This window comes from Oryctolagus cuniculus, chromosome 1, assembly GCF_964237555.1.
Source record: "Oryctolagus cuniculus chromosome 1, mOryCun1.1, whole genome shotgun sequence".
Lineage (NCBI taxonomy): Eukaryota > Metazoa > Chordata > Mammalia > Lagomorpha > Leporidae > Oryctolagus > Oryctolagus cuniculus.
Genome location: NC_091432.1, coordinates 119,113,340 through 119,137,154, shown reverse-complemented (window position 1 = coordinate 119,137,154; position 23,815 = coordinate 119,113,340). Strand labels below are relative to the sequence as shown.

The window sequence follows — 23,815 nt, the reverse complement described above, 5'->3', positions numbered from 1 at the left end:
AGGTCTATGGCAGGTAGTATTGTTTCATGCTGCTGCACACATAGATCTGATTTCCCAATACTACTTGTTGAACAGACTATCCTTTCTCCAGAGATTGATTTAATCTTGTTTGTCAAAGATTGGTTGGTTGCAGTTGCATGGATTAATTCCTGAGGTTTATATTTTGTTTCATTTGTCTACACATCTATTTTAGTGCCAGTACCAGCCTTTTTTGACTTTAACTTCCCTGTTGTATGTCTGCGTCTGTTTTTATGATGCTCTAAGTTTACTTTTGTTGTGTAAGATTGCTTTAGCTATTTAGGATCTCTTTGTTTCCATATAAATTCCATCATAGCTTTTTTCTAGATCTGTGAAGAATGTCATTGGTGTTTTGATTCTGATCGCATTGAATCTGTAAATTGTTTTTGGTAGTATGGACACTTTGATTATATTAGTTCTTCCAATATATGAACATAGAAGACTTTTCCCACATTTTTGTGTCTTCTTCTATTACTTTCTTTAATGTTTTGTGATTTTCATTGGAGAAATCTTTCACATTCTTGTTTAAATTCGTTCCATGGTATTTAATTCTTATAGGAATTGTGAATGGAACTGAGCTTACAAGTTCTTCCTCAGCCATGACATTGTTTGCACAAAGGCTAATTTCTGTATGTTGATTTTTTCCCATTTATTTGTTTATTTATTTATTTTTAGCTTTTATATAATGAATATAAATTTCCAAAGTACAGCTTTTGGATTACAGTGGCTTTTTCCCCCCATTACTTTCCTCCCACCCACAACCCTCCCCTCTCCTGCTCCCTCTCCCATTCCATTCTCATTGATTCATTTTCAATTCTCTTTATATACAGAAGATCAATTTAGTATATATGAAGTAAAGATTTCAATAGTTTGCACCCACACAGAACATAAAGTGTAAAGTACTGTTTGAGTGCTAGTTATAGCATTAATTCACAATGTACAGCACGTTAAGGACAGAGATCCTACATGGGGAGTAAGTGCACAGTGACTCCTGTTGTTGACTTAACAAATTCACACTCTTGTTTATGGCATCAGTAATCACCCTAGGCTCTTGTCATGAGTTACCAAGGCTATGGAAGCCTTTTGAGTACGCCAACTCTGACCATATTTAGACAAGGTCGTAGTCAGAGTGGAAGTTCTCTCCTCCCTTCGGAGAAAGGTACCTCCTCCTTTGATGACCCGTTCTTTGCACTGGGATCTCACTCACAGAGATCTTTCATTTAGGTCTTTTTTTTTTTTTTTTTTTGCCAGAGTGTCTTGGCTTTCCGTGCCTAAAATATTCCCATGGGCTCTTCAGCCAGATCTGAATGCCTTAAGGGCTGATTCTGAGGCCACAGTGTATGTTGATTTTTAGGATTTATTTATTTATTTGAAAGTCAGAGTTACACAGAGAGAGAAGGAGAGGCAGAAAGAGAGAGAGAAAGAGAGCGAGTGAGAGAGAGAGAGCTTCCATCTGCTGGTACACTTTCCCAGTTGACTGCAATGGCCAGAGATGTGCTAATCTGAAGCCAGGAGCCAAGCACTTCTTCTGGGTCTCCCACGCAGATGCAGAGGTCCAAGGACTTGGGCCAACTTCTATTGCTTTTCCAGGCCATAGCAGAGAGTTGGATTGGAATTGAGCAGCTGGGACTCCAACCAGCGTCCATATGGGCCCATATGGGATGCTGGCACTGCAGGTAGCAGTTTTACCTGCTATGCCACAGTGTTGGCCCTTGTGTATTGATTTTATATGCTGCAACTTTGCCAAATTCTTTCATGAATTCTAGTGGTCTCTTAGGGGAATCTTTTGGTTCCCCTATATATAGACTCATGTCATCTGCAAACAAGGGTAATTTCACTTTCTCCTTTTCAATTTGTATCCCTTTGATTTCTTTTTCCTGCCTAATGGCTCTGGTTAAAACTTCCAGGACTATATTGAACAGCAATAGTGAAATGGCATCCTTGCCTGCTTCCAGATCTTAATGGAAATGCTTTCAACTTTTCCACATTCAATATGATACTGGTGTGGGTTTGTCATATATTGCCTTGATTGTGTTGAACAATATTTCTTCTATACCCATTTGCTTCAGGTTTTTTTTATCTTTTATTTAATGAATATAAATTTCCAAAGTACGACTCATGGGTTACAATGGCTTCCCCCCCCATACCGTCCCTCCCACCAACAACCCTCCCCTTTCCCACTCCCTCTCCCCTTCCATTCACATCAAGATTCATTTTCAATTATCTTAATATGCAGAAGATCAGCTTAGTATACCTTAAGTAAGGATTTCAACAGTTTGTTCCCACACAGAAACATAAATTGAAAAATAATAGATGATTTTTTTTAAATGATGATGAAATCAGATCAGACCTATTGTCATGTTTAATCCCAGTGAGAGTCAAGTTGGGAATTGATAATTTCTTTCTTTCTTTTTTTTTTTTTTTTACAGAAGATCAGTTTAGTGTACATTAAGTAAAGATTTCAATCGTTTGCACCCCCATAGAAACACAAAGTGAAATATACTGTTTGAGTACTCATTATAGCATTAAGCCTCAGTGTACAGCACATTAAGGACAGAGATCCTACATGAGGAGTAAGTGCACAGTGACTCCTGTTGTTGACTTTACCAATTGACACTCCTGTTTATGGCATCAGTAATCTCCCTATGCACCAGTCATGAGTTTCCAAGGCTATGGAAGCCCCTTGAGTTCTCCGACTCTTATCTTGTTTAGACACGGTCATAGTCAAAGTGGAGGTTCTCTCCTCCCTTCAGAGAAAGGCACCTCCCTCTTTGAAGACCTGTTCTTTCCACTGGGATCTCACTCACAGAGATCTTTTTGCCAGAGTGTCTTGGCTTTCCATGCCTGAAATACTCTCATGGGCTTTTCAGCCAGATCCGAGTGCCTTTAGGGCTGATTCTGAGGCCAGAGTGCTATTTAGGACATCCACCATTCTATGAGTCTGCTGAGTATCTCACTTCCCATGTTGGATCACTCTCCCCTTTATTTATTCTATCGGTTAGTGTTAGCAGATACTAGACTTGTTTATGTGCTCCCTTTGACTCTTAGTCCTTTCATTATGATCAATTGTGAACTGAAATTGATCACTTGGACTAGTGAGATGGCATTGGCACATGCCACCTTGATGGGATTGAATTGGAATCCCCTGGTATGTTTCCAACTCTACCAATTGGGGCAAGTCAGCCCGAGCATGTCCCAAATTATACATCTCTTCCCTCTCTTATTCCCACTCTTATGTTTAACAGGGATCACATTTCAGTTAATTTTCAACACTTAAGAATAACTGTGTGATAATTACAGAATTAAACCAGTCATATTAAGTAGAACAGACAAAAAAAAATACTATGAGGGATAATGTATTAAGTTGTCCATTAGCAGTCAGGGCTATGCTGATCAAGTCACCATTTCTCATAGTGTCCATTTCACTTCAGGAGGTTTCCTTTTTGGTGTTCAGTCAGTTGTCACCGATCAGGGAGAACATATGGTATTTGTCCCTTTGGGACTGGCTTACTTCACTCAGCATGATGTGTTCCAGATTCCTCCATTTTGTTGCAAATGACTGGATTTCGTTGTTTCTTACTGCGGTATAGTATTCTAAAGAATACATATCCCATAATTTCTTTATCCAGTCTACCATTGATGGGCATTTAGGTTGGTTCCAGGTCTTGGCTATTGTGAATTGTGCTGCAATAAACATTAGGGTGTAGACCGCTTTTTTGTTTATCAATTTAAACTCCTTTGGGTAAATTCCAAGGAGTGGATGGCTGGGTCGAACGGTAGGGTTATATTCAGGTTTCTGAGGAATCTCCAGACTGATTTCCATAGTGGCTTGACCAGTTTGCATTCCCACCAACAGTGGGTTAGTGTCCCTTTTTCCCCACATCCTCGCCAGCATCTGTTGTTGGTAGATTTGTGTATGTTAGCCATTCTAACCGGGGTGAGGTGAAACCTCATTGTGGTTTTGATTTGCATTTCCCTGATTGCTAGTGACCTTGAACATTTTTTCATGTGCCTGTTGGCCATTTGGATTTCCTCTTTTGAAAAATGTCTGTTGAAGTCCTTGGCCCATCTCTTAAGTGGGTTGTTGGTTTTGTTTTTGTGGAGTTTCTTGATCTCTTTGTAGATTCTGGTTATTAACCCTTTATCTGTTGCATAGTTTGCAAATATTTTTTCCCATTCTGTCGGTTGTCTCTTCACTCTCCTGACTGTTTCTTTTGCAGTACAGAAACTTCTCAATTTGATGCAATCCCAATAGTTGATTTTGGCTTTGACTGTCTGTGCCTCCCGGGTCTTTTCCAGAAATTCTTTGCTGTGCCAATATCTTGAAGGGTTTCTCCAATGTTCTCTAATAACTTAATGGTGTCAGGATGTAGATTTAGGTCTTTAATCCACGTTGAGTGGATTTTTGTGTAAGGTGTAAGGTAGGGGTATTGCTTCATGCTTCTGCACGTGGAAATCCAGTTTTCCCAGCACCATTTATTGAATAGACTGTCCTTGCTCCAGGAATTAGTTTTAGATCCTTTTGCTTCAGGTTTTTAACATGAAGCTATGTTGTATTTGACCAAATGCTTTCTCTGCATTTATTGAGATAATCTTATGATTTTGATTCTTCAGTTTGTTAATGTGATATATTACATTTATTGATTCGTGTATGTTGAACCTTCCCTGCATACGAGGGATAAATTTCACTTGTTCTGGGTGTATGATCTTTTTGATGTGCTTGTATTCAATTGGCTAATATTTTGTTGAAGATTTTTGCATCTATATTCATCAAGGGTATTGGTCTATAGTTCTCTTTCTTTGTTGCATCTTTTGCTGATTTTGGAATTAAGGTGATACTGGCCTCACAGAAGGAGTTTTGGAGGATTTCTTCCCTTTCAATTGTTTTGTATAATTTGAAAAGAATTGTAATTAATTTTTCTTTAAAAGTCTGGTAGAATTCAGTAATGAAGCCATCTAGTCCTGGGCTTTTCTCTGTTGAGAGGGTCTTCATTACTGACTCAATCACTTTCTTGGTTATTGGCCTATTTACATTCTGTATGTTGAGTCCTCCTTCTTATTTGAGAAATGGACATTGGACTATAATGTTTTTATTGCCAAATACCTTTATTTTCACACATAGTCAAGGTTACACTCTACAGCACCTTCAAGTCTATCCTATACTAGAAAACTTGGAGGGCAATGAAAAAGTGGGAAATGGAGCTTGGTCAGGTATTTATTTGAGTTGGCCTTGTAGGAGGTGATGGAAAGCCAAGAATGTCAGAAGTGTGATTCAGGCCTACAGGGCAATGTGTTGGCGTTGCACTGGGCTGCCTGAGGGATCTCAGGTCTGATTAAGGGCTGAGCTCCAGGACATCTAGTTATTCAGGCCCAGTTTCTCCTGCAGAGTATGATGAGTTAGAAGCCACAGAGAAGAAACCTGAGCATCCCTCAGATAGTGCTTCCCTTTCCCTGCCTGTGCGGTGCTTCTAATGGATCCTTGTCGATAGATCAGTCTTGGAATGGTGGTTCCACTGTTCAAATCTCCTCTCTGCTGGGCAGGACCCAAGAACTGCCCAGGTGAGGTGGTTCAAGAAGTTGAAGAGGATTTAGCTGAGTGCAGGACACTTTCTTTTCATTGTTTTTATTTTCAATCTATCTCACATAGCACAGCCTCCCTGAAGGGGCAACATATGCACAACTTTGGGCTGATTACAAAGGAGCCTATTTTGACCTCAAATACTCTTCCTCCTGCTGCAGGTATAAGAGATGGGTGCAACTTGGGCAGGATGGTAGCAAGACAGGACAGGACAGCATGTCCTTCAATCCTTGGTCCAGAAAGATCAGTGAGGAATGAAGAGGTTTGGGCAGGAGCCAGCTCTGATGGTGCAATTACAGGCTCTGAACCCCAGGAGAAATCTCAGGAGAGGACTCAGAAAGTCTAAGAGGCTCATATATGGGAGACAAGGAAGTAAGGCTAGATTGGAAAGGTCATTTTCCTCTCTTCTCTCTGGGAGGGGGATTTACCTTAGATGGCACAAGTCTGTCTGGCAAAGCTTCTGGAGCATGGATTGTTGACAAGCTCAGCAGCTGGGAAAGTTGTAACTGAGTTAGGAAGGCAGGTGCAGGACATCAGCCTCTCATGGAGGTTTCTTGGGTTACTGGATCCTGAATCGTCTGCCCTGCCCTGGGTCTCACATTCCAAGAGGGACAGTGACTTGTGAGGACACATTCCGCAATATCAAGTGCCAAATTCAAAATACCACACAATGTCAGTCATGATAGAGCTCTTTAATATCAAGTTGTTATATATGTGCAAGATACTACTAAATGGCCGGCGCTGTGGCTCAATAGGCTAATCCTTTGCCTGTGGCGCTGGCACACCGGGTTCTAGTCAGTTGGGGCACCAGATTCTGTCCTGGTTGCCCCTCTTCCAGGCCAGCTCTCTGCTGTGGCCAGGGACTGCAGTGGAGGATGGGCCAAGTCCCTGGGCCCTGCGCCCGCATGGGAGACCAGGAGAAGTACCTGGCTACTGGCTTTGGATCAGCGTGGACACCACCCGTGGCGGCCATTGGAGGGTGAACCAATGGCAAAGCAAGATCTTTCTCTCTGTTGTCTCTCTCTCACTGTCCACTTTGCCTGTCCAAAAAAAAAAAAAAAAAAAAAAAAAAAAAGAGAGAGAGAGAGAGAAAAAAGAAAGAAAAAGAAAAAAAAAGAATACTACAAAATTGAAGTGTGGTCAAATAGTCACTCTGTTTTGTTAGAATTAGCATCACAATTAGAGATTTTTTATGTATATATATCAAGCCTTTGTTACTTTTACTCTGGAAAATACATTATTCAAAAAGCCTGGCCTACCACTGAGAAAGAACTGCTAAGATCAATCCCATTCATAATAGCTACAAAAAGAATCAAATACCTTGGAATAAACTTAACCAAGGATCTTAAAGATCTCTACGATGAGGATTACAAAATCTTAAAGAAAGAAATAGAAGAGGATACCAAGAAATGGAAAAATCTTCCATGCTCATGGATTGGAAGAATCAACATCATCAAAATAGCCATTCTCCCAAAAGCCATTTATAGATTTAATGCGATACCAATCAAGATACCAAAGACATTCTTCTAAGATCTAGAAAAAATGATGTTGAAATTCATATGGAGATGAAGGAGACCTCGACTAGCTAAAGCACTTTTGTACAACAAAAACAAAGCTAGAGGCATCACAATACCAGATTTCAGGACATACAACAGGGCAGTTGTAATCAAAACAGCATGGTACTGGTACAGAAACAGATGGATAGACCAATGGAACAGAATAGAAACACCAGAAATCAACCCAAACATCTACAGCCAACTTATATTTGATCAAGGATCTAAAACCAATTCCTGGAACAAGGACAGTCTATTCAATAAATGGTGCTGGGAAAACTGGATTTCCACATGCAGAGCATGAAGCAAGACCCCTACCTTACACCTTACACAAAAATCCACTCAACATGGATTAAAGACCTAAATCTACGACCCGACACCATCAAATTATTAGAGAACATTGGAGAAACCCTGCAAGATATAGGTACCGGCAAAGACTTCTTGGAAAAGACCCTGGAGGTGCAGGCAGTCAAAGCCAAAATTAACATTTGGGATTGCATCAAATTGAGAAGTTTCTGTACTGCAAAAGAAACAGTCAGGAGAGTGAGGAGGCAACCAACAGAATGGGAAAAAATATTTGCAAACTATGCTACAGTTAAAGGATTAATAACCAGAATCTACAAAGAGATCAATAAACCCCACAACAAACAACCCACTTAAGAGATGGGCCAAGGACCTCAACAGACATTTTTCAAAAGAGGAAATCCAAATGGCCAACAGGCACATGAAAAAATGTTCAAGGTCACTAGCAATCAGGGAAATGCAAATCAAAACCACAATGAGGTTTCACCTCACCCCGGTTAGAATGGCTAACATACACAAATCTACCAACAACAGATGCTGGCGAGGATGTGGGGAAAAAGGGACACTAACCCACTGTTGGTGGGAATGCAAACTGGTCAAGCCACTATGGAAATCAGTCTGGAGATTCCTCAGAAACCTGAATATAACCCTACCGTTCGACCCAGCCATCCCACTCCTTGGAATTTACCCAAAGGAGTTTAAATTGATAAACAAAAAAGCGGTCTGCACCCTAATGTTTATTGCAGCACAATTCACAATAGCCAAGACCTGGAACCAACCTAAATGCCCATCAACGGTAGACTGGATAAAGAAATTATGGGATATGTATTCTTTAGAGTACTATACCGCAGTAAGAAACAACGAAATCCAGTCATTTGCAACAAAATGGAGGAATCTGGAACACATCATGCTGAGTGAAGTAAGCCAGTCCCAAAGGGACAAATACCATATGTTCTCCCTGATCGGTGACAACTGACTCAACACCAAAAAGGAAACCTCCTGAAGTGAAATGGACACTATGAGAAATGGTGACTTGATCAGCATAGCTCTGACTGCTAATGGACAACTTAATACATTATCCCTCATAGTATTTTTTTTTGTCTGTTCTACTTAATATGACTGGTTTAATTCTGTAATTATCACACAGTTATTCTTTTTTTTTTCTTTTTTTTTTTTTGACAGACAGAGTGGACAGTGAGAGAGAGAGACAGAGAGAAAAGTCTTCCTTTGCCGTTGGTTCACCCTCCAATGGCCGCTGCGGCCGGCACGCTGCGGCCGGCGCACCGCGCTGATCCGATGGCAGGAGCCAGGAGCCAGGTGCTTTTCCTGGTCTCCCATGGGGTGCAGGGCCCAAGCACCTGGGCCATCCTCCGCTGCACTCCCTGGCCACAGCAGAGGGCTGGCCTGGAAGAGGGGCAACCGGGACAGAATCCGGCGCCCCGACCGGGACTAGAACCCGGTGTGCTGGCGCCGCTAGGCGGAGGATTAGCCTAGTGAGCCACGGCGCCGGCCCACACAGTTATTCTTAAGTGTTGAAAATTAACTGAAATGTGATCCCTGTTAAACATAAGAGTGGGAATAAGAGAGGGAAGAGATGTATAATTTGGGACATGCTCGGGCTGACTTGCCCCAATTGGTAGAGTTGGAAACATACCAGGGGATTCCAATTCAATCCCATCAAGGTGGCATGTGCCAATGCCATCTCACTAGTCCAAGTGATCAATTTCAGTTCACAATTGATCATAATGAAAGGACTAAGAGTCAAAGGGAGCACATAAACAAGTCTAGTATCTGCTAACACCAACCGATAGAATAAATAAAGGGGAGAGTGATCCAACATGGGAAGTGAGATACTCAGCAGACTCATAGAATGGTGGATGTCCTAAATAGCACTCTGGCCTCAGAATCAGCCCTAAAGGCACTCGGATCTGGCTGAAAAGCCCATGAGAGTATTTCAGGCATGGAAAGCCAAGACACTCTGGCAAAAAGATCTCTGTGAGTGAGATCCCAGTGGAAAGAACAGGTCTTCAAAGAGGGAGGTGCCTTTCTCTGAAGGGAGGAGAGAACCTCCACTTTGACTATGACCTTGTCTAAACAAGATAAGAGTCGGAGAACTCAAGGGGCTTCCATAGCCTTGGAAACTCATGACTGGTGCATAGGGAGATTACTGATGCCATAAACAGGAGTGTCAATTGGTAAAGTCAACAACAGGAGTCACTGTGCACTTACTCCTCATGTAGGATCTCGGTCCTTAACGTGCTGTACACTGAGGCTTAATGCTATAACGAGTACTCAAACAGTATATTTCACTTTGTGTTTCTATGGGGGTGCAAACGACTGAAATCTTTACTTAATGTATACTAAACTGATCTTCTGTAAAAAAAAAAAAAAAAAAAAAAAAAGAAAGAAATTTTCAATTCCCAACTTGACTCTCACTGGGATTAAACATGACAATAGGTCTGATCTGATTTCATCATCATTTAAAAAAAATCATCTATTATTTTTCACTTTATGTTTCTGTGTGGGAGCAAACTGTTGAAATACTTACTTAAGGTATACTAAGCTGATCTTCTGTATATTAAGATAATCGAAAATGAATCTTGATGTCAATGGAAGGGGAGAGGGAGTGGGAAAGGGGAGGGTTGTTGGTGGGAGGGACGGTATGGGGGGGGAAGCCATTGTAACCCATGAGTCGTACTTTGGAAATTTATATTCATTAAATAAAAGATAAAAAAAAAAAGAAAGAAATTATGGGATATGTACTCTATAGAATACTATACAGCAGTCAAAAATAATGAAACCCAGTCGTTTGCAACAAAATGGAGGAATCTGGAAAACGTTATGCTGAGTGAAATAAGCCAGTCCCAAAGGGGCAAATATCATATGTTCTCCCTGATCGGTGACAAATAACAGAGCACCAAAAAGGAAACCTGTTAAAGTGAAATGAACACTATGAGAAACAGTGACTTGACCAGCCCTCACCCTGACTGTTGATGAACAACTTAATACATTATCCCTCTTAGTAGTTTTTGTCTATTCTACTTAATACTATTGGTTTAATTCTGTAATTAATACACAGTTATTCTTAAGTGTTGAAACTTAACTGAAAAGTGATCCCTGTTAGATATAAGAGTGGCAATAAGAGAGGAAAGGAATGTACAATTAGGGACATGCTCAAGCTGACTTACCTCAAATGGTAGAATTAGAAACATACCAGGGGATTCCAATTCAGTCCCATCAAGGAGGCATGTACCAATGCCATCTCACTAGTCCAAGTGATCAGTTTCTGTTCACAATTGATCATAATGATAGGACTAGGAGTCAAAGGGATCACATAAACAAGACTAGTGTCTGCAAATACTATCTGATAGAATAAAAAAGGGAGAGAACGATCCAACATGGGAAGTGAGATACACAGCAGACTCATAGAATGGCGGATGTCCTAGACAGCACTCTGGCCTCAGAATCAGCCCTTAAGGCATGCGGATCCGGCTGAAATGCCCATGAGAGTATTTCAGGCATGGAAAGCCAAGGCACTCTGGGGAAAAACAAAAACTAAATGAAAGAGCTCCATGAGTGAGATCCCAGTGGAAAGAACAGGTCATCAAAGAAGGAGGTACCTTTCTCTGAAGGGAGGAGAGAACTTCCACTTTGACCATGGCCTTGTCTAAATATGATCAGATCGGTGAACTCAAAAGGCTTCCATAGCCTTGGCAGCTCATGACAAGAGCCTAGGGTGATTACTGATGCCATAAACAAGAGTGTCAATTTGTTAAGTCAACAACAGGAGTCACTGTGCACTTACTCCTCATGTAGGATCTCTGTCCTTAGTGTGCTGTACATTGTGATTTTTTGCTATAACTTGTACTCAAACAGTATTTTTCACTTTATGTTTCTGTGTGGGAGCAAACTGTTGAAATCTTTACTTAATGTATGCTAAACTGATCTTCTGTATATAAAGAGAATCAAAAATGAATCATGATGTGAATGGAAGGGAGAGGGAATGGGAAAGGAAGGGTTGCGGGTGGGAGGAACGTTATGGGGGGGAAGCTGTTGTAATCTATAAGCTGTACTTTGGAAATTTATATTCATTAAATAAAAGTTAAGAAAAAAGAGTTGGTGAACTCAAAAGGCTTCCATAGCCTTGGAAACTCATGACAAGAGCCTAGGGTGATTACTGATGCCATAAACAAGACTGTCAATTTGTTAAGTCAACAACAGGAGTCACTGTGCACTTACTCCTCATGTAGGATCTCTGTCCTTAATGTGCTGTAATTGTGATGTTTTTGCTATAACTTGTACTCAAACAGGATTTTTCACTTTGTGTTTCTATGTGGGAGCAAACTGTTGAAATCTTTACTTAATATATGCTAAACTGATCTTCTCTCTGTCTCTCTCTCTACTGTCTGCTCTGCCTGTCAAAAAGAGAGAGAGAGAGAGAGAGAGAGAGAGAGAGAAAATGAATCTTGATGTGAATGGAAGGGGAGAGGGAGCGGGAAAGGGGAGGGTTGCGGGTGGGAGGGAAGTTATGGGGGGGAAGCCATTGTAATCCATAAGCTGTACTTTGGAAATTTATATTCATTAAATAAAAGTTAAAAAATATAAAAAAAGCCTGATCGAATCATGAGAGAAATTTGAGTTGAGTGAGTCTGGGATTCTCACCCACATATTTAATCACTCAGAGCCCAGGGCATTGTGCATGGATATCTTCTTTGGCTGGCACAAAGGTGCTTTCCTGGAGGTATGAGATTGATGCTCTTAGCTCAAATCGTCTGAGATTTTGCCAGGGGATTGCTGCCTATGCCTCACATATACCAAATGCAAGACTCTTGAAGATGGCCCATGACAAGCGCTTCCCTAACTATGGCATGAAAATTCCAGTTTGTGGGACCCCTTACATTCAATGAGATTTTGCTAGTCAAAGTTGTATCTCCCAGGCAAGAGAAAGACTCATTTTTCTTTGATGAAGAGGAAAGACTTTTCTTACGCATTGCCCTTCTTTCCCAGTGGTCATGATAATTCTAGGGTAGAGCCAACATGGGTCTCCAGCCCTGAGAACACTTCTCCAGACTGTAATCTCTGTCATATAGTGGGAAAATTATTATTTGCCTGCCACTTGAATCAGACATGTCTCTGCATTGTTATTCTGGTGGAACACTTAACTCTAAGAACCCCTGGTTGTCATTGTCTTAATTCTCCCTCTCTCCCTCCCCCCCTGCTCTCTCCCTTCCTCCCTCCCTCCCTCCCTTCTCTCTCCCTCCCTCCTCTCTGTCTCTCTGTCTCTCTCTCTCTCTCTCTCTCTCTCTTTCAATTCAGAGCAGTGCTTCTGCATTGCAATGAATCTGACAGATACCTCTATCAGAGAAACTTAACAGAGAGGCTGAAATAATTTTTTAAAAAATCAAATACTGTTACTTAAACATGCAATAAATGGGGGCCAGTGTTGTGACACAAGGAGCTAAGCTGCTGTCTGTGATACTGGCATCCTGCATCAGAGCACAAGTTCAAGTCCTGGATACTCTGCTTCTAATTCAACTCCTTATTAATGTGCCTGGGAAGTCAGTGGAGAATGGCCCAGGTGCTTGGGCATCTGCCACCCACGTGAGAGACCTTGATGAAGCTCTGGACTCCTGTCTCCGGTGTGAAGCAGCCCTGGCCATTGTAGCCATTTAGAAAGTGACCCAGGGCCAGCACTGTGGTTCAATAGGTTAATCCTCTGCCTGCAGCTCCGGCATATCCATGTGGGCACCGGTTCTAGTCTCAGCTGCTCCTCTTCCAATCCAGCTCTCTGCTGTGGCCTGGGAAAGCAATAGAAGATGGCTCAAGTGCTTGGGCCCCTGCACCAACATGGGAGACTGGAAAGAAGCACCTGGATCCTGGCTTCGGATCAGCACAGCTATGGCCATTGCAGTCATTTAGGGAGTGAACCAGCGGATGGAAGACTTTTTTCTCTGTCTCTCCCTCCAACTGTCAGTAACTCTACCTCTCAAATAAATAAAATCTTTTAAAAAATAAAAATAAAATAAAAAAAGAAAGTGACCCAGCAGATGGAAGACCTCTCTCTCCCTTTCTCTCTTACTCTGTCTTTCAAATAAAATAAATAAAACTTTCAAAACACAATAAATAGGGGCCAGTGGCATAGCAGGTAAAGCCACTGCCTGCAGTGCCAGCATCCTATATGGGAGCTGGTTCAGTCCTGGCTGCTCCACTTCTGATCCAACTCTTTGCTATGGCCTGGGAAAGCAGTGGAAGATGGCCCAAGTCCTTGGGCCCCTGAACCCTCATGGGAGATCGAGAAGAAGTTCCTGACTTTGGATTGGTGCAGCTCCGGCCATTGTGGCCAATTGGAGAGTGAACCAGAGGATGGAAGACCTCTCCCCCCCACACCCCCTTTCTCTCTGCCTCTCCTTCTCTCTCTGTGTAACTCTGGTTTTCAAACAAATAAATAAATCTTTTAAAAAGTAAATGAAATAAAAAATGTAATAGAAATCATTAGTAATAGAATTGAAGACAAAGAGAATTTTATGAAAGCAACAATAGAAAAAGAAACAAATTCATACACTTTTCCAATCTGTCTGGCAGCACATCTCTCAGCAGAAACCTTACAGGCCAGGAGGAGGTGGGGTGATGTATTCAAAATGGTGATGGGAAAACAAAAACACTGCTGACCAAGAGATTTTACACTGAAAAGCAATCATTCGGAAAGGAAGATGCAGTAATGATGCTCCCAGAAAACAAAAAACTAGTAAATTTATCAACAGCAAGTCTGTACTTCAAAAAATGCTCAAGGATAAAATAAGAAGAAAAGGATGTTAATGAATAATTAGAAAACACTAGAAGGTCTAAAATTCATGGGAAAACAATATCCACATGAGAAAGGGTAAAGATGGACCTTTGGCCAGCGCCGCGGCTCACTAAGATAATCCTCCGCCTTTATTACCTTATTAATTATACCTTTATTATAAAGGCTTTATATTTATATATCTTACATTTATGTCTGATTCATTTTGAGCTAATTTTCATGTATGGTATAAAGGTCCATCTTTTATTTTATTTATTTTTTTGACAGGCAGAGTGGACAGTGAGAGAGAGAGAGAGACAGAGAGAAAGGTCTTCCTTTTCTGTTGGTTCACCCCCCAGTGGCCTCTGCATCCAGCGTGCTGTGGCCAGCACACCGCGCTGAGCTGAAGCCAAGAGCCAGGTGCTTCTCCTGGTCTCCCAAGCAGGTGCAGGGCCCAAGCACCTGGGCCATCCTCCACTGCACTCCCAGGCCACAGCAGAGAGCTGGACTGGAAGAGGAGCAACCAGAACAGAATCCGGCACCCCAACCGGAACTAGAACCCGGTGTGCCGGTGCCACAGGCCTATTGAGCCATGGTGCCGACCTTCATTCCATATTTTAGCTATTATGAATTGAGCTGCGAATGAACATGGGGCTACAGATAATTCTTTTATATGTTGATTTCTTTTGGTTGGGGCACTACTCAGCTGTAGTAGTACAGTTGGAATCTTGTCTTTTGCAACAAATAAGATACAACTGAAAGCCATTATACTTAGTGAAATAAGCAAGTCCCCCAAAAAACAGATACCATATGTTTTCCCTGATCCGAGATAACTAATAGAGTACCTAAAATGTAATGTATTGAAGTGAAATGGACATTTTGAGACTCAATGATCATTTACAGCCCTTGTCTCTACTGTTGAGGAACAATTTTTTTTCTTCATACTATCTGTTGAGCTGTTTTATTTAATGTAGGGTTAACTTTACAATCATTAAGTAAATGGAAGTAGTCTTTATAAAAACAAAAGATTAGTAATGTGAGAGGGAGGAGGAAGAAGGGTTGTAGTGTGGGCAGGTGGGAGGGTAGGAAGGGAAATATCACTCTGTTCCTAAACTGGTATGTATGAAATACCTGAAACTTATATAAGTTAAATAAAAATTTTTAAAAAGTAAGAGTTCTTGAGTGAAGACACCTGGATTATTAAGTAGCAATTATTCTGTATCCTGTATTAATTCATAGCAAGACTTTTAACCACATCTATTTAATATATTGGAGACTTGAAGTACTTGGCGTCACTTGCATGGTTTAAAGTAAACCGATTTAAACAAAAGATGAAATAGTAAGTTTTGAAGAAAATGTATTTTCCTAGTTGTTTATAGCATCACTATTAAGAGTAAAGACTTGAGGGCCAGCGCTATGGCACAGTGGGTTGGTGTCCTGGCCTGAAGCACCAGCATCCCATATGGGCACTGATTCTAGTCCGGGCAGCTCCTCTTCCAATCCAGCTCTCAGCTATGGCCTGGGAAAGCAGTGGAGGATGGCCCAAGTCCTTGGGCCCCTGCACCTGCATGGGAGACCAGGAGGAAGCTCCTGGCTCCTGGCTCCTGGCTTCAGCTCCAGCCATTGCGGCGAATTGGGGAGTGAACCATTGGATGGAAGACCTCTCTCTCTCTCTGCCTCTCTTCTCTCTGTGTAACTCTGACTTTCAAATAAATAAATAAATCTTTTTTAAAAAAGAGTAAAGGGGCCGGTGCCATGGCTCACTTGGTTAATCCTCCGCCTGCAGCACCAGCATCCCATGTGGGTGCTAGGATCTAGTCCCAGTTGCTCCTCTTCCAGTCCAGCTCTCTGCTGTGGCCCGGGAAGGCAGTAGAGGATGGCCCAAGTCTTTGGGCCCCTGCATCCGTGTGGAATACCAGGAGGAAGCACTTGGCTCCTGGCTTCAGATCAGCATAGTTCTGGCCGTAGCAGCCATTTTGGGGGTGAACCAACAGAAGAAAGACCTTTCTCTCTCTCTCCCTCCCACTGTCTATAACTCTACCTGTCAAATAAATTTTAAAAAAAGAGTAAAGACTTGAGACAGAGAGACAGATTACCAGAGTTTGACTATCACATCTGTTGTTTCCTACATATATGATTCTGGCAACTACATTAATTTCTTTGTGACTCAGTTTCTCTAGCTGTGAGTCATCAGGTGATCATGAGACCTGAGCTGCCCATGATGAATTGGGTTTTCATAAAGTCATAGTACTGGGCACATAGAGTGGCAATCTGCCACTGAGGGGATATGGCCAATAAGAAACCAGGTACTTGCAGGTCAGGATGGCTTATGTGAGTTGTGTGAACCAGCAGTTCTGCAGTATTACTTATTTTCTACTATACACACATATTTACCTAGTTTGTACTTTCTAACTAATTGATTGAGTTGAGAAAGGAGAAATTGGTGTTTATTATGGATATTCTGGCAAAAACAAGAAGTAGGCTATGAATAGCAATAAAGAAGACACTTTTTTTGATGGTGACTACATTTGATCATCCATTTAGTCTAGAAAGGCCTACATTAATTTGTAGCTAGTTGCTACACTTTGCTTGATACTAAATACCTTCTTCTTCTTCTTTTTTTTTTTTTTTTTTGACAGGCAGAGTGGACAGTGAGAGAGAGACAGAGAGAAAGGTCTTCCTTTGCTGTTGGTTCACCCTCCAATGGCCACCGCGGCCGGCCCGCTGCGGCCGGCGTAGCACGCTAATCCGATGGCAGGAGCCAGGTACTTATCCTGGTCTCCCATGGCGTGCAGGGCCCAAGGACTTGGGCCATCCTCCACTGCACTCCCTGGCCACAGCAGAGAGCTGGCCTGGAAGAGGGGCAACCGGGACAGAATCCGGCGCCCCGACCGGGACTAGAACCTGGTGTGCCGGCGCCGCAAGGCGGAGGATCAGCCTAGTAAGCCGCGGTGCCAGCCTAAATACCTTCTATGATGGGTGGATTTATCCTCACTGGGTTAAAAATATACGCATTTTGGATGTGGATATCCCTGCCAATAATACTTTTGCCACCATTAGTTGTGGACTTACAGAATGCTTTATTCTCCATCAAGATATTTCACACAGCACTATTTCCAAGCATAGAACTCATTTCACTGCAAAGAAAGGCTAGCAATGTGTTCATACTGACAGAAATCACTTATTTACTATGCATCTCATTGCCAGAAGCAACTTGCTTGAAGGAATGGGGGTGTGCCCAATGAAATTTCAGATAAGCTGTGAGTTAGGAGCATGAGAAGCAGTGTATCTTCTGAATCAACAAGTGATACCTGATTCTGCTTTTCCAATAATCAGAACACAGGTTTCCAGAATCAAGATGTAGAGGCTGAAATAAAGTCTCCATTGTATGCACCGTTGATTTTTACTCATTAGGAATCCTTAACTGCCAAGATAAATTGCTTCTACTGGGAAACATTATGATGCTTCAGGTGATTTGAAAGCTGACCATCTTGGCTTCTGATGCCACAGAAACAGTAAGCATGGAGGTTGTTCTCATTGCTGAGAAAACGGATCCTGAATGTAAAGGGGTCGCAGCTTCAGAAAGAGGATCGCTATATCTGGAACACAGGAGATTCCCTGAAGTGCTGCGTAACCCTCAGTCCAAAACTAGAAGTAAATATAAGACTCTGAAATCTTGAAAAGCAAAGCCACTGAAGATTTAACCTGTAAGTAATAAAGACTTACATCACACCACATTTCCAACTGAGAGAATATAAAATGTAGATTTGATAGAAGTAAGTTATAAATGTCACTTGTAACCTCATTACCAGTTATAAAAACAATCACTGGGCCACTGTGTGTGTCTTCATCCTTTCTTCTCCATCTCTTTATTATTTTACATAAGAATTATTGTGGTGGTAACTGACAGATGTAATTGATCGGATCTGAGTATTTAACATTGTGCAGAAAGGAATATCTAGGCTACACTATGAGATGCAGATATTTGTTTAGACTGTTTCCTTATTTAGAGAAAGAGCAGGAATATTTGGTTGGAGGAGAAAAGTTGTCTCTATTATTAAACAGAGTTTGAATACAAGTAGAAGGATGTGTACAGATGTTGCATGGCCAAAGAAGGGTGGCTGCACTACTGTCTCTCAGCTTCAGGATGGTTTAGAATGCCAACATTTGCAGCCAAGTCCCCAGTAAAACTCTGCCAACAGGGAGTGCTAGAAAGAGAATGCAAGTGTGGAGGAGGAAGAGAAAAAATGTTTTTATTTCTTGTTCCTCTCAATGGTTCTTCATCCTGGCAGAGGCATTTGGTTTCAGAGCTACAGTTGGTTCTGCTTTGTGGTTCCCCTCCCCAGCTTTCCAGAACTGGTTTCCTGGTGCTTGCGCAGAGACACCAGCACCAGCTGAAAGTGTCCTTTCCCCTAGGTGTGAATTTTATCTTCTTGGGCATCCATCTTGGAGCTCTGGGATACTAGGAACAATAGGGCATCCCCCTGCTGAGATATCTTGGTCCCAGTACCAAGGGGTCTCTCCCCCAAGTTTCTAAGGTAGAATAACCCCAGCCTCTTCCCTGTGATCTCCTAGGACTACAGATTTTGGCTTTCCTGCAATTTCTTTATCTGTCAACTCAAGTTTCCCTTTGGCCTTTTCTCACCCTCAACACCTGGTTAACAATGATTCATTCTTAAAAAGATTTATTGGGCCGGTGCTGTGGCTCACTAGGCTAATCCTCCGCCTAGCTGCGCCGGCACACCAGGTTCTAGTCCCGGTCGGGGCGCTGGATTCTGTCCCGGTTGCCCCTCTTCCAGGCCAGCTCTCTGCTGTGGCCAGGGAGTGCAGTGGAGGATGGCCCAAGTCCTTGGGCCCTGCACGCCATGGGAGACCAGGACAAGTACCTGGCTCCTGCCATTGGATCAGTGTGGTGCGCCGGCCGCAGCACGCCAGCCGCGGTGGCCATTGGAGGGTGAACCAACAGCAAAGGAAGACCTTTCTCTCTGTCTCTCTCTCTCACTGTCCACTCTGCCTGTCAAAAAAAAAAAGATTTATTTATTATGTTTGAAAGTCAGATATATATATGTATATACATATATATGTGTATATAGAGAGAAAAAGAAAGAGAGAGAGAGAAGAGAGAGAAGAGAGAAGAGAGAGATCTTCCATCTGTTGGTTCACTCTCCAGATGTCTGCAATGGCCAAGGCTGGACCAGGCTGAAGTCAGGAGCCAGGAGCTTCCTCAGGGTTTCCCACATGGGTGGCAGGGGCACAAACATTTGGGCCATCTTCTCTGGCTTTCCCAGGCGATTATCAGGGAGGTGGATTGTAAATGGAGCAGCCAGAACATGAATTGGGCCCCATATGGGATGCCAGCATCACAGGCAGTAAGCTTACCTACCACACCATGACGCTGGCCCCAAGTGAAGATACCGACAGTAGGACTCTTTTGGTGTGAAGAGTGAATGAATCTGAAGATATGAATCATTTGTAGCAATGCCTCCCACATCATGATTATCAGGTAGGTGTTACCCATCATCACTAATAAAGTCTGTCCCTCCCATGAGATTAGAGATCATAATTGTTACTTCCTGGAACATAGTATGTTTGGAGTAGATGTATGTTTAAGGAATTGTGGAAGGGTTTGGAAAGGAAAGAAAGGAAAGTCCAGAAGAAATGTGGCTTTCTTTATGTTTTTATAATAGCAATTGATCATGCTTTCTAGGCTTATTCTGACAGTTCATTAGGAATCAGCCTCAACCCTTGTGGGCACAGTCATTCCTTACCCCAGGGTACCAGAATTATACACAGTGGAAAACACAAGAGTGTGTGATGTGGAGGTGGGTGTGAGAGGCATTGGGTCCTGGGGTATGTACCTCCCCACAGACACTTCTAGTGAGATGTCTTGTGGCTGGGTCTCTGCTTGCTCAGCTCCCACAGCTCTTGGCTACCTTCCTGCCATGCTTCAGGTATGGGAATCTTTGTGTTGCTGCCCATGCTCCCTTGTCTTTGGAAGCCTTCTGCAGCTGTTCCTTAACTAGGAGTTGACACCTCCCTGTGAGTTCTCCAGCAAAGTTAGGGGCAGAACAACACAGATGCTTCCTCCTCATCTTCTTCTCCAACTCCCAATTCCTAATAGATTCTCATTCTAGAAGACGGAAATCTTTCTCTCTTCATGGGCCTGGTGCAAATATTTTTATACGTCATAACCTTCTCTCATGGTGGACATAGCATTCGTGAACAAAATCCAAGATGATCTGAGCCATCTCACTTTGCCACCCCCTCCCCTGTGAGGCCAGCGCTATGTGCTTTAATTGGAGTGGGATAAGAGGAACATTTTAAAGAGAAAATAATTTTAAAAATTAAGTATCCTACTACAAAAGGATGGAGAAAAACATGGAAAAGTGGCAGGCATTCTCTTCCAAGACTGAACTATCCATTTCCTCCTTTTCCCAATGACATAGTTAAGTAGGACTAGCGCAGGTTTTGTAACAAGCTGCAAGACACAATGATCTTGCTCTTGAGATGTTTTCTAAGGTGCAAGATAAAGACCCTAGAAAAGGAGAGGACTTTTTATTTCATCTGCCTGAGGCAGAGCCATGTCTTCGTAATCGTTTTCTGAAGTGTGGTTTTTTTCTTCTTAATTAAGAGAAGTCCTTGTGACGAGACTGAGGCCTCAGTGTCACCCAGTGACTGGTTCCACAGAAGGACCAGCAACTTCTATAGGTTTTCATTGCACAAGTCGTAGCTCCTGCAACACCTGAAGCTCACCGAATAGACACTCCATTTTATGTTTTTCACATCAGCACAGTTCTTTAGGCAGCCCATGAAGGTTAACCAGAGAGCTCCATCCTCTGCAGAAAGAGGAGAAATGGATCAACAAACCTGGCCCTGAGGCTTCTGCAAGGGAACTTCTCTCCAGCCCACAGTCCTATAAAGCCAAGCTTGTACCATTCAAGTCCAATTCTTAGTCAGATGTGAAGAATTAGAACATGTTCCCAATTGGGGGGTTCTCAAAAGTAAAACAAAGACAGAGCAGTTTAAACAATTTATTGGATGTTGGGAGATAATGACAGCAGCAAGTCAGGGAACACCACAGCTGGGGTTGTTTTTAATTGAGACTCTTTACAATGGTTTAATTGAAGCTTAGGCCAAGGGACAAAGCACAAAGATGAGAAAACAGCAATCATGAGGTCTAGTCTTACCCATCAAATTCACTTAGCCAGTTGTCTATTGCTGCTGCTGAACTTTGTATCTCCGTAGTTCAGAACCACCCGTGAGGAAGGCCAAGCAGGCACAAGGACCGAGACCTGCTCGTCTCACCCCAGCAAACGGCTGTTCCCTGTTGGGCATACACCATGCCTCTCCTCTCACCCCAACTCAGTCTCCTCTATTTTCTTCAGGCTTCCCAACACATTGTGCTCTTAGCTACATACCCTGCTTCCACCTCAGTAACCATCTCCATATGTTTTTCATTACAGTATGTGTGGAACTCGGGATATCAGTCATCCCAGGCACGGCACTGCCTGTGGTAAAGCAAGGTCCCCCCTTTTCATCGCGGTCAGTACGCCCCATCCCCTTCCTCCTTTTCCCAACACACAACTTACTATCAAACATCCTGGCAACTGTGCAGGCCTCCTCTGTGGTTGCAGTACACAAGCCCCTTCCTCTAGAGCACTTTTCTCCTGGGAACTGGAGGTGACACATCCTACATTGAATAAATCTCCGAACTCAGCCAGAGAATGGAAATACAAGTGAGATATGATGACACTTCCAGGGAAGGAGTACCTCCCCTTCCAGGTTGAAACGCAGGTTGGAGGGGTTTGCCAGAGCTCCATGCAGCATGAAAGTCTGCCTCTGTTAAGATAGGTTAAGCCAAAGGAGTGACTGGAATTTATGATCTAGGAGAAGAAAGAAAAGTGGAGGCTAAAAGAAAAGAGGAATATTATTAAGACTGAGATGCTCAGACTTGATCTTCTTCACACTCACCAGAATATTGATCTTCATCAAAAATTACTTCATTTTCTGTGATGGCAAAAAGAAATAAAATAAAATAAAGCTGCAATTTTGCTTGAGATTTACTCCTGCACTGGGCCCTTGTGACCTACCCCCTCAGGGCCCCCTGCACCTACCCTTCCTGTCACCTGCTTAGGGTGTCCCTGCTCTCTTGAGCTCTTCACCTCCTTAGGGGTTCCCATACTCCCCGATCATCCCTACAGGGTGAAGCACAGGCCAGAAGGAGGAAGACAAGTGTGTCTTTCCCTCGATTTGGGCCTCATTCTTTTTATAAATGACCCTACATGACATTCTTATTCACATGTGCCGGGAATCTGACAACAAGGATCAGCATCTGAAATTCATGGAGTTGCCACACTTTGGATTTGGCCAGCTGCTGCCTGTAAAGCCATAGTTCTTTCTCTCTGCCGCTTTTCTTGCTGTTCATGACACTCACCTCTACCCTTGTCAGCATCTGCTAACGCTGTTTTAGCACTAAAATCAGCTCCCAAGCCAGCCCCATCCTGCTGAAGGAGGTTATTGAATGTTGACATTCAAGGCTCAATTCTGCATTCTTTTCTGCCCCCAACCCTCACCCAGGTCCATCATCCCTCCTCTCATCTTCCCCCTCTTATACTTCTCATCTGTTTCTACTCACCTTGGTCAACTCTGTCTGAAAACGACCCAGATAGCACTGTTGAATAAAAAAGATATACTCTGAAGACCTCATTTTCCAAACCCCACCTCACAGCTCTTGATTCCTCTAATCCACCCAATTCTTCCTGTAAATGGAGGGATAAGGGCTTAGGTGGTGTGCTGTGGATGGGAGGCACGACAAAGAGTGACTGCTCACCATCCTTCTGTAACCATGTGGTTTGAGGCTCTGTCACAAGCTCTGACCCATTCTTGGATCTGGGCACGTCCTTCCATCTGTCAGCCCTAGGGACTCACCCCTAAAGCAGCAGAGCAGGATGAGGAGTTCCGGGAGAGGGCACTTGTCCATTTTTAAGGGAGAGAAGACCAAGTCAGGGCAGGACAGCATCAATAGATACTTATATACCTGCAAGCCTGGCTCCTCAGGAAGATTGGGGGTGGGGACACTGTGGCAGTCTGTGAAAGGTGCACTCTGCTCCTGGGGAAATCAGTGATTCTGTTATTTCTCCTTTTGGCCACTTGTGGCAAAAAAGACCGGCCAGGAAGGTCCTAGACCCAGTGGATTCCAGTCCTACCTCCCTGGATATCTGATGCCAAGTTCTATGGCCACTTCACTACACCACACTGTGGAAGGACAACAGGATGAGCTAGGGCTGGATAGTAGAGATCAGAGTCATGTACACCAAAGTTCCCATTAAGGCTGAGTGAATATATGAATATAAATAACTGGGATGCAGAAGGCTGAGCACAGAACCTTGAAAGAACATTTATTACTAGAAAGTAGAAAAGAGAGGAGACATAATGGGTAGGCTCAGAGACCTTGACAGAGGATTCTCACGAGGGGTGTAAGGTTTCCCACTGTCTATCATCTTGGAAAGAAGAGACCCTGGGACAGAAGATGAAAGACAAGAAAAGCAGTGCTTCCTTTTTTTTTTTTTTTTTTTTTTTTTT

The 23,815-nt window shown here is 42.8% G+C and overlaps 1 protein-coding gene across 1 annotated transcript; it reads right to left on the bottom strand.

Annotated features, from left to right (window-relative positions):
- Window positions 1-20,771: 20,771 nt before the first annotated feature.
- Window positions 20,772-23,219, bottom strand: PATE1 (prostate and testis expressed 1). The gene is made up of 5 exons (XM_051819084.2): window positions 23,162-23,219; window positions 22,869-22,904; window positions 22,205-22,240; window positions 21,823-21,948; window positions 20,772-21,069 (listed from the first exon to the last, which is right to left on the bottom strand). The coding sequence occupies exons 1-5, from the start codon at window positions 23,211-23,213 to the stop codon at window positions 20,936-20,938; spliced, it is 384 nt and encodes a 127-aa protein (XP_051675044.2). The 5' UTR covers window positions 23,214-23,219; the 3' UTR covers window positions 20,772-20,935.
- Window positions 23,220-23,815: the final 596 nt, after the last annotated feature.

What these genes read in the sequence shown, in the direction of transcription:
- PATE1 (XM_051819084.2), bottom strand. Translation starts at nt 23,213, where the DNA reads ATGGACAAGTGCCCTCTCCCGGAACTCCTCATCCTGCTCTGCTGCTTT. An exon ending in CCTGCTCTGCTGCTTTAGGG is followed by an intron (nt 22,905 to 23,161) that starts GTGAGTCCCTAG and finishes TTTATTCAACAG; the next exon opens with TGCTATCTGGGTCGTTTTCA. An exon ending in TGATGAAGATCAATATTCTG is followed by an intron (nt 21,949 to 22,204) that starts GTGAGTGTGAAG and finishes CATTCTCTGGCT; the next exon opens with GAGTTCGGAGATTTATTCAA.